Source organism: Aethalodelphis obliquidens, unplaced genomic scaffold (genome assembly GCF_003676395.1).
Source record: "Aethalodelphis obliquidens isolate GAN/ISIS:26980383/991018 unplaced genomic scaffold, ASM367639v1 scaffold6, whole genome shotgun sequence".
Taxonomy (NCBI): Eukaryota; Metazoa; Chordata; class Mammalia; order Artiodactyla; family Delphinidae; genus Aethalodelphis; species Aethalodelphis obliquidens.
Genome location: NW_020837950.1, coordinates 12,756,313 through 12,767,593, shown reverse-complemented (window position 1 = coordinate 12,767,593; position 11,281 = coordinate 12,756,313). Strand labels below are relative to the sequence as shown.

General features: G+C 40.0%; 1 protein-coding gene across 4 annotated transcripts in view; it reads right to left on the bottom strand.

Moving 5' to 3' along the window:
• Nucleotides 1–2,299: 2,299 nt before the first annotated feature.
• The window catches only part of TLR1 (toll like receptor 1), a 43,431-nt gene continuing 34,449 nt past the window's right edge, over nucleotides 2,300–11,281 (bottom strand). For all 4 annotated transcript variants that reach the window (XM_027103165.1, XM_027103167.1, XM_027103166.1 and 1 more), the window contains one exon: nucleotides 2,300–4,967. In XM_027103165.1, the coding sequence (XP_026958966.1) occupies nucleotides 2,510–4,900 (2,391 nt within the window). In that variant the 5' untranslated portion in view covers nucleotides 4,901–4,967 and the 3' untranslated portion in view covers nucleotides 2,300–2,509. The remainder of the gene's footprint in view (nucleotides 4,968–11,281) is intronic.

The following is an 11,281-nucleotide window of genomic DNA, read 5'->3' as shown; positions in this document are numbered from 1 at the left end:
AGAAGAACAAGACAAGGATGTCCACCCTCACCACTATTATTCAACATAGATTTGGAAGTCCTAGCCATGGCAATCAGAGAAGAAAAAGAAATAAAGTAATATAAATTGGAAAAGAAGAAGTAAAACTGTCACTGTTTGCAGATGACATGATACTATACATAGAGAATCCTAAAGATGCCACCAGAAAACTACTAAAGCTAATCAATGAATTTGGTAAAGTTGCAGGATACAAAAGTAATGCACAGAAATCTCTTATATTCCTATAAACTAATGATGAAAAATCTGAAACAGAAATTTAAGGAAAGACTCCCATTTACCATTGCAACAAAAAGAATAAAATACCTAGGAATAAACCTACCTAGGGAGGTAAAACACCTGTACTCAGAAAACTATTAGACACTGATGAAAGAAATTAAAGACGATACAAACAGATGGAGAGATATACCATGTTCTTGATTGGAAGAATCAACATTGTGAAAATAACTATACTACCCAAAGCAATCTACAGATGCAGTGCAATCCCTATCAAATTACCAATGGCATTTTTTACAGAACTAGAACAAAAAAATCTTAAAATTTGTATGGAGACAAAAAAGACCTCGAATAGCCAAAGCAGTCTTGAGGGAAAAAAACGGACCTGGAGGAATCAGACTCCCTGACTTCAGACTATACTACAAAGCTACAGTAATCAAGACAATATGGTACTGGCACAAAAACAGAAATATAGATCAGTGGAACAGGATAGAAAGCCCAGAGATAAACCCACACACCTATGGTCAACTAATCTATGACAAAGGAGGCAAGGATATACAATGGAGAAAAGACAGTCTCTTCAATAAGTGGTGCTGGGAAAACTGGACAGCTACATGTAAAAGAATGACATTAGAACACTCCCTAATGCCATACACAAAAATAAACTCAAAATGGATTAGAGACCTAAATGTAAGACTGGGCACTATAAAACTCTTAGAGAAAAACATAGGAAGAACACTCTATGACATAAATCACAGCAAAACCTTTCTTGATTCACCTCCTAGAGTAATGGAAATAAGACCTAATGAAACTTAAAAGCTTTTGCAAAGCAAAGGAAACTACAAACAGGACGAAAAGACAATCCTCAGAATGGGAGAAAATATTTGCAAACGAATCAAAGGACAAAGGGTTAATCTCCAAAATATATCAGCTTAAGCAGCTCACTATTAAAAAAACAAACAACCCAATCCAAAAATGGGCAGAAGACCTAAATAGACATTTCTCCAAGGAAGACATACAGATGGCCAAGAAGCACATGAAAACCTGCTCAACATCACTAATCATTAGAGAAATGCAAATCAAAACTACCATGAGGGATCACCTCACACCAGTTAGAATGGGCATCATCAGAAAATCTACAAACAACAAATGCTGGAGAGCGTGTGGAGAAAAGGGAACCCTCTTACACTCTTGGTGGGAATGTACATTGATACAGCCACTATGGAGAACAGTATGGAGGTTCCTTAAAAAACTGAAAATAGAATTACTATATGACCCAACATTCCCACTAGTGGGCATATACCCTGAGAAAACCATAAGTCAAAAGGAGTCATGTACCACAATGTTCATTGCAGCTCTATTTACAATAGCCAGGAAATGGAAGCAACTTAAGTGTCCATCGACAGATGAATGAATAAAGAAGATGTGGCACATATATACAATGGAATATTACTCAGCCATAAAACGAAATGAAAATGAGTTATTTGTAGTGAGGTAGATGGACCTAGAGACTGTCATACAGAGTGAAGTAAGTCAGAAAGAGAAAAACAAATACCGTATGCTAACACACATATACAGAATGTAAAAAAGAAAAAAAAAAGGTTCTGAAGAACCTAGGGGTAGGACAGGAATAAAGACGCAGATGTAGAGAATGGACTTGAGGACACGGGGAGGGGGAAGGGTAAGCTGGGATGAAGTGAGAGAGTGGCATGGACTTACATATACTACCAAATGTAAAATAGATAGCTAGTGGGAAGCAGCTGCATAGCACAGGGAGATCAGCTTGGTGCTTTGTGACCACCTAGAGGGGTGAGATAGGGAGGGTGGGAGGGAGACGCAAGAGGGAGGGGATATGGGGATATATGTATATATATAGCTGATTCTCTTTGTTATAAAGCAGAAACTAACATACCATTGTAAAGCAGTTATATTCCAATAAAGATATTAAAAAAATAGGTAACTAATAAGAACCTGCTGTATAAAAAAATAAGTTAAATTAAATTCAAAAATACAAAAAAAAAAAGAATTAGGTGAATCACTCATGTGGTAGAAATTAACTGTTTAAATAGAAATTATAACATTTCATCAAATTTATTACCACATATACATGGGAACCTGGGGCCTGAAAGGACATACCCATTTTTATCTACATCCTAAATTCAGAATCATGTTTATATCCATATTGATGCAAAATAAAGTCATTGCTGGAGCTTCCAAAAGCAGCAACATTTTTTCCGAAAGCAGCAGAGGAATATTTTTATATTTGTGTGTGATTTATTTCTTTTGCTTTGTCCATCAGTTTAATATTTATGGATGCTCTTAGATTAGCCCAAAAAAGTCTATGTTTGCTCTTCTCCTTGGGCCATTCCAAATAAGTTCTCTGGGCCATGAGAGCTTTGAGCTTGTGATAGCTGCTAGGAACAGAATACTGTGGAATGGGATCCAGCAAGATCAGGATTAAGTTATTAGATCCTTCACGGAAGAGATTGTGGTGGGCAAAGTAGAGTTCATAATGGCACCACTCACTCTGGACAAAGTTGGGAGACAAAACAAAGATGCACTTGTAACTTTTCTCAATGCAGTTTATGATATTTTCCACGATGCTCTTGCCAGGAACAAAGTTTCTCTCATGGAGACAAATTCTTATATCTTCTTTTTCTAGGTTTGGTATTAACTCATTCTTCACCCAGGCAGAATCATGCCCACTATATGAAATAAAAGCATGGAACTGGACAGTTCTTTGGAGTTCTTCTAAGGGTACATTCCTAGCCCTGCGCCGGGTCTGGGTCCACTGACACACCATCCTGAGATACCAGGGCAGATCCAAGTAGATGCAGAGGGCAGTCACGGTAACAGCCAATACCAGCCCAGGGACCCCAATGGTGACAATCAGCAGAGCTGTGTTGCAGGATAATGGAGATACATGGAAGTCCTTTAGTGGGGTTCCCTTATAGCTTTCTGGATAATCGCACTTATAAGAATCAGGCCAACCCTCTACCACTTCACTTGATACTTGGCCTACACTTTGGATGAAGTCTCTTAACTCACATGTACATTGGAATGGATTGTTCCCTGCTTTTAGGGACCTAATCTTCTGGCAGCTCTGGAAGAAATCAGCTGATGGGTTGGAGACTGAATTATAGTCAATGATCAGTATGGAAAGGCTGCTAAAGGTACCACATCCAGGAAGGTGGGCTAAAGAATTGGAAGCAACATTGAGTTCTTGCAAAGTTTCTAGACTGGTGACATCTTTAGGGATGCTCCTTATTCTGTTATTGTGGAGATCAAGAATCTTGACCCTGGGAGGTAAACATCTGAAAACAGAGTCAGTAAGTATATTTGACGACATATTTAAACTTAATAAACTTCTGGTCCAAGGGCAATTTCCTTCACTTTCATCATACTTTAGGGAATTCTGGCTAACATCCAATTGTTGTAGAGACTTCATCTCCTTGGTCATATGAACTATATTTGCAAGTTCTTTTAACTGATTCATTTGTAAACTGAGTGTCTTCAAATTAGCTAAGTTTGCACAGTTTTTAAAAACCATGTCTGTTAAGAGATTGTTGGAAAAATTCAAATACAGAAGTGGGCTAATTTGGGATGGGCAGACCATGTGGACCATGTGTGCAGCAGACACTGTGAGATGCTGGATGTTCATATTTGAAAGGGTTTTATAGATATAATCTTGTGGAAGACTGAACACTTCATTGACAACTTGGTGTATAGACAAGGCCTTCAGTGAAGTACCAGAATAATCAAAATCTCTGAAGTCAACGCGACCTTGTAGTTTCACATTTGAAATTGAGAAATAGTTGATGTTTGTATGCCAAACCAACTGGAGGATCATAAAGAAGGAATTCCAAGTTGTTTCAATGTTGTTTAAAGTAAGATTTGATAACCTTGAATTCTTTTGAAGTTTTGACAGAACGTTTTGGAAAGAAGAACACCCATTATCATCTAGCACACATTTGATATTAGACAGTTCCAGACTTACGGCGGTGCTGACTGACACATCCAAAATAAAATGGAATTCATTTCTTGTGGGGAAAACAATGTGCAGACTCTGGGTGTTAAGGTCTCGAAGGCTCTCAGGGTCTTCTTTTTCCCCATATGTGTCTCCTAAGACCAGTAAAACCTTACTGATGTGCAAATAAGCAATCGGCAGCATGCTGGATTTTTGTAACTGTGTGGCACTCAACCCCAGAAATTCTAGTTGAGACATGTTGCCAAGCTCTTGGCATATGGGCAGAGCATCAAATGCATTAAATGAGAGGTCTAAGTGCTTGAGGTTCAGAGTAGGGTGGCAAGAAATCTTCTCCAGCTTGTTGTGGGACAAATCCAAGTATTCCAGTTCCTGGTTAAATCTGAAAACACTCATGTCAAGATACTGGATTCTATTATGAGAAATTATCAAAATCTTCAGCTTTGATAGTGATATGATGTCAGAAGTCCAAAGTTCAGAAATGTAGTTTTGTGATATATCTAAGATTGTTGTGTTCAGGGACAGGTCTTTGGGAACATGGGTAAGACCTGTTTTTGATCTGTCAACTAAAAATTCACTTTCATCAGATAACTGGGTTCTGATCTCAAGTATTAATATGAAGACGATGGCAAAATGGAAGATGCTAGAATTCGTTTCAGTCATTTTGTAACAGTAGACAATCTTAAGAGTAGTCGCTATTCTTCAGAGCATCTTGATACAGATACAGATCCTAGGGGGAAAAAATCAACATTAACTGACTATTAAATTAGGCATGGCTGACATTAAACATTTTTTACTAGAGACTCATTAAATGAAGGCTACATTATTTGGAGTCACACAACCTGAAACCAGGAAAATGTACATATTTATAAACAATTATATTATCGCTAATCAAATAACTTTTAATATGGATATGTAATGGGTTGAATGGTGACCCTCCCCCCAAAAAAGATATGTCTGCCTCCTAACCATGTCCTAATCTCCTAACTGAATATTATCTAATTTAGAAAAAGGGTATTTGTAGAGATAATTAAGTTAAGAATCTTGAGAAGATCATCCTGGATTATCTAGGTGGTCTCTAAATCCAGTGACAATTATCCTCATAAGAGAAAGAGGGAGCGTTATTTACAATAGCCAAGATACGGAAGCAACCTAAGCGTTCATCAATAGACAAAAGACAAAGATGTGGTATACGTATACAATGGAATATTACCCAGCCGCTAAAAAAAAAAGAAATGAAACCTTGCCATTTGCAACAACATGGATAGATCTAGAAGGTATTATGCTAAGTGGAATAAGTCAGACAGAGAAAGACAAAAACCACATGATCTCACTTATATGTGGAATCTAAAAAACAAAACGAACAAAATGAAAACAGATTCACAGATACAGAGAATAAATATGTGCCAGTGGGGAGGGGGATGGAGGGTGGGAACAATAGGTGAAGGGGATTAAGAGGTACAAACCACCAGTTATAGAATAAATAAGTTACGGGGATGTAATATACAGCATAAGGAATATGGTCAATAATATTGCAATAACTCTGTATGGGGACAGATGGTTACTAGACATATTGTGGTGATCATTCCATAATGTATTCAAATGTCAAATCATTAGGCAGTACATCAACTACATTTCAGTTAAAAAAAATAATTAGAATTTTTTAAGCATAAAAAATTATAAACAAGAGAAAGGCAGAGGAATATTTGACAGAGACAACAAAGACATGGAGAAGAAGGCCATATGAAGATATGAAGATGGCCATATGAAGGCAGAGAGTGGAATGATACACCCACAAGGCAAGGAATGCCAATAGCCAGAGAGCCGTCAGAAGCCGGAGAGGCTCTGGAGAGAGTGCAGCCCTGCTGACGCCTTGAATTTAGACTTCTGGCCTCCACATCTATGAGAGAACAAGCTTCCGTTGTTTTAAGCCACCAAGTTTATGGTAACTGGTTACAACAGCCACAGGAAACTAATACAGATGGGCTTACACATTCAAGGCGAGTCCTCTGACCCCAACCTCCCCAAGATCCTTTAGAGCTCACGCTAGGATTCACAGCTGGTGTACTTTCTATGTTTGATACGTACCTCCCCATGGCTTTTTTGAGAGTTCCATCCCTGTGTGGTTGAATTAGGATTCTTTTTGCATTACCTTTTGTTACCTACACACAGTTTGGTGCCTAACTTTGGTCTTATTCAAAAGACAAGGATGTCCACTCTCGCCACTCTTATTCAACATAGTTTTGGAAGTCCTAGCCATGGCAATCAGAGAAGAAAAATAAATAAAAGGAATACAAACTGGAAAAGAAGAAGTAAAACTGTCACTGTTTGCAGATGACATGATACTATACATAGAGAATCCTAAAGATGCCACCAGAAAACTACTAGAGCTAATCAATGAATTTGGTAGAAGTCGCAGGACACAAAATTAATGCACAGAAATATCTTGCATTCCTATATACTAACAACGAAAGATCAAAAAGAGAAATTAAGGAAACAATCCCATTCACCATTGCAACCAAAAGTGGCGGGGGGAGGGGTGGTAGTGGTGGGATGAATTGGGAGATTGGGATTGACATATATACACTAATATGTATAAAATAGATAACTAATAAGAACCTGCTGTATAAAAAATAAAATAAAATTCAAAAGTTCCATAAATAAAAGAATTCTCCTGCCAATGCAGGGGACACAGGTACGAGCCCTTGTCCAGGAAGATCCCACATGCCAAGAAGCAACTAAGCCCGTGCACCACAACTACTGAGCCCTCGTGCCACAACTACTGAAGCCCACGCACCTAGAGCCCGTGCTCCACATCAAGAGAAGCCACCGCAATGAGAAGCCCACGCACTGCAACAAAGAGTAGCCCCCGCTTGCCGCAACTAGAGAAAGCCCATGCGCAGCAACGAAGACCCAACGCAGCGAAAAATAAATAAAATTAAATTAATTTAAAAAAAAAAAGTAAGGGTGGTATTTTTATGTCATTGTTTGTATTTGGCTGAAAGACCCAGACATGACCCAAGTCTTCCTCTCTAGCTTCCTGAAAGAGCTACTCATACAAGGAGAAATATTTCAATGAGAATAAAAATAATACTCAATTACTGCCTGGGCCAGTGCCTAATATCTCAGAACAGAACCATCCTGTATAAGCTATATTGAAGTAAAAGTGGTTTGGGCTTATGGCTCGAGTGGGTTTCCCTACTTATTCCTAAACCTGAATCCAAATCTGGGGATCTTTTAACTTTCTGGCCAAACTCCAGAGTTCAAGGAAGTAGTGGTCAGCACCATCAGGTATGGTGCACAGCGTGTGACTGGAGAGACAAAGGGCAGAGACAGGATCCCACACACAGACGTGAGTGCTTAGCACACAGTGAACCCATCACAAGCAAGATGAAAGCGGTCTTTGTTTGCTTAACAACGGCAACCATCACAGCAAATTTAAATTTATAAAACTGAGACAAGCTGGGACCTGGGACCCTTTGTGGCAGTGCTGCAGTGCTTGTATCTGGACAAATGACTCCTCAAGCAACAAAAAAAACCCAAAACAACTATAAGGGACTAAAAATAACTGCGTGCATGTGCAGTTGGGGCAAATTCTGGACAAAAGACACAAAAAGACCAAAACAGCCCAGCTGCCGCTTCTAAAGAACCTGGAGCAAAAACAGGGTGTCGGGAGCAAAAGCAGGGTACTGCGCATGCCCACTGCACACAGCACCACAAAGGGGCGGGCAAACCACCAAGCAACGCCTCCAGCGACCCCCCTGGATACACCCCTAACCTCACCCCAAATAAGGAACCAGCTTGCCACCCCCCTCCACCTCAGGCCAGCAAGCAAGGGAAACTGTTACTTGTTCTTGCTCCCCTCTGCTGTGGCAGGGGCCCCAATAAAGCCTTGCCTGAGTTTCCTGTCTGGCCTCTAGTCAATTTCTATTTATTGGGGAAGTCCAAGAACCCTGGTCAGTATCAAAACTGCCTGTCTTCAAGCACTTAATGAAAGCATGGCTTCAGTTTTCTATCTAGCTTAATTAGTTGACTCAAATATCTTCTATTTGCTCAACCTCCATTTTGCCCTTTCATTTATAGTCATTATCTGAAGCACTCAATTTATGAAACCATCATATTACACCTGAGATGAATGGCCAGCTCTTTTTACATTCCTATCTGTTTATGCCTGACTGTCCCATCCCTTTAACGGGAAGAGATTTGTTAACTAAGTTAGGGGCCACTCTTTCTCGAGGGGCAAGGGAACCACCCTCATCACCAAACGGTTCTAACAAAAAGCAAAAAGGAACAGATAAAATCTGAAGCTAAAATAGAAGCCTTAGTAGGCCCTGGAATGTGCAATATCGAGGTTCCGGGCTTGGCCAAAGATATCCAGCCAGTGATTAAGTAAAAAGGGTTATACAGTGTCTAAATATAAGGTACAAATTTCTTAAACCCAAGGAAGATCTTCAAAAATGTTTGGAAGTAGATTAACAAAATAGGAGGCCACTGGTCTGACTAAACTGACCATAGCTGATATTCAGACCCTGATAGGAATTTTGGAAGAGGCCTTCTCCCCTAAGCTGAATGAGGAAAAGTAAAACTTTCCAACATAGGTGAATGGGTATGTCAGTCCTTCAATATCATTGAGGTAACCACCCAATTCTTTGAAAAGGAAAACAAAACTTCCTTGTTTTATAAATGTAGTCTTTACAGGACCAGAGGTGTGGTTCCAAAAATAATCCAAAACTCACCAATCCTTTTGCCACTCCCAAAGCCTTCCCTATTTATCTTAAGAGGCTTGAAAGTATTAAACAAAGGGGAAACAAAATCATCCTAGGAGGAACTTGCCTGCACCTTTGAGATGCAAATGTCCTATCTGGTCTTTTCAGGAACCCTAATTTCTGACATCTTTTTAAATGGAAATTTTAAAAAAGAGGGTAAAGTAATTTAGAACTTGACTTGTCAAGGATAAATAGAAATCTTAAGTGCCTTTTCTGTAAACACTAGTAAAATGGGTTTGTTCATCTGCTAGAAACCCAGTTTGAATCCAGCCCCTTGTAACTGATGGCTTTTATGTTATACCTGACTGAGGGCTGAAATTTTGAAATGGGTACTATAAGGCCTCTGTGTTTGTTTGTGTGTTCATATGTATCTACGTGTGTTGTAGGTGTATGATATTGCAAAAAATGAATTTGTAAAAGAGCTCTACTTAATAGGCTTAAAAAAAATTAAGTGCTTATATAAATACTCAGAAATAGAAAATAATCTGGCCAGAATGAATTTCAGGTTCATGTTATCTGGATAATATTCACTACTAAACTGATATCTGGTATTGAAGGTGGCTTAAGCTTGTTGGTTTGATTAATATAGACATGTAAGAGTCATCAATGTTAAGTATAATACTTCTGTTGTAACTAGGTTTTTTTTTTTAAGCTTTTTTTCCCATACATACATTTATTTATTTATTTATGGCTGCATTGGGATTTCGTTGCTGCACACGGGCTTTTTCTAGTTGCGGCGAGCGGAGGCTACTCTTCCTTGCGGTGTGTGGGCTTCTCATTGCGGTGGCTTCTCTTGTTGTGGAGCATGGGCTCTAGGTGCACAGGCTTCAGTAGTTGTGGCATGCAGGCTCAGGAGTTGTGGCTTGTGGGCTCTAGAGCGCAGGCTCAGTAGTTGTGGTGCACGGGCTTAGTTGCTCTGTGGCATGTGGAGTCTTCCCGGACCTGGGCTCGAACCGATGTCCCCTGCATTGGCAGGCGGATTCTTAACCACTGTGCCACCAGGGAAGTCCATCTAATTGGCTTTTGATCAGGCCACTATTAAAGGTGGCTGAAAGTGGGAAGAGGGAGGGGTCAAGATCAAAGTTTTGCTAAAACTCATTCATAGAGAAGATCACTCATGGGCTTTTCCAAATGGATGCTAATCATGTCTTTTCCGACAAACTGGATTTCAGAGAAAATCTGGTGCTCAAAGTTTTTTCCATGGATATTTCAAACTTTCTTCAAAAAGTGATTTTTGAAATCTCCATGTGAAAAACACGCTAGCTAACAATCTCTTTTCTCCGATAAGGTCTAAGACATTTCCTGTGGGTTCGTTGCTGTTGTCGGCATGCTCAAGGAATCCAACCTCATAACTCCACTCTGGTCTTTTAAAACAACAGTAACAAAACAACAAATGGGCAAATAAAGCTAAGAAATGCTAGCTAGCTGTCTTCCTCTGAACTTGTGCTCAGCCTGGTGCTGCATGATGTCCTATACAAGCTGGATGCAATTCTTGCTGGAATCAGCTTTTCTCCCACAGCAAGCAAAGTCAACTTCCCTAAGAACCCTGAGATTCTTTTTGACTTGTACTATTCTGTCTCTCTCTGTTTCCTCCTAGCCCCTCACAATTTGTTTAAGCAGGAGGCATGTCTATAAATCTATTTTTGTGACTGAAAGAATGAACGTCCTCCCCCCTTCCACTCTCACTTACCATTACTTCCCCCAGGTCCATAAATGGAGATAAGGGGGCTCTTTGATTAACAATTCAGTTCCTGGCTCCCAAAAGGCATTTGATTTTGTGAACCAAATCTAGAAACTAATGCCCAGGACAGGGAAGTCAGCAGGGCAGAAAGAAAGCACTTTAGCACTCAAAAAGTCCTGTGTTTCCCTTCAAGCTCATCCCCACTCTGAGTTGCCCACCCGCCTCTTCTTTTTTCTCCCTATTATCCAAGAGGTCAGCAGTCCCCAACCTTTTTGGCACCAGGGACTGGTTTCGTGGAAGACAATTTTTCCACAGAAGTGGGTGGGTGGGGGATGGTTCAGGCAGTAATGCCAGCGATGGGGAGCAGCGGGGAGCGGCAGGTGAAGCTTCACTAACTTGCCCGCCACTCACCTCCTGCTATGCGGCCCGGTCCCTAAGAGGCTGCGGACCGTTAGCGGTCCACAGCCCGGGAGTTGGGGACCCCTGTAATAGGTAACCAGGGGCCAAACATACTTGTAATTATATACACCCAGGCATTGATATATCCACCTCTCCTAAGGAAAAACTTTAATTCTCAAAGAACATGCTTTCTTTTAA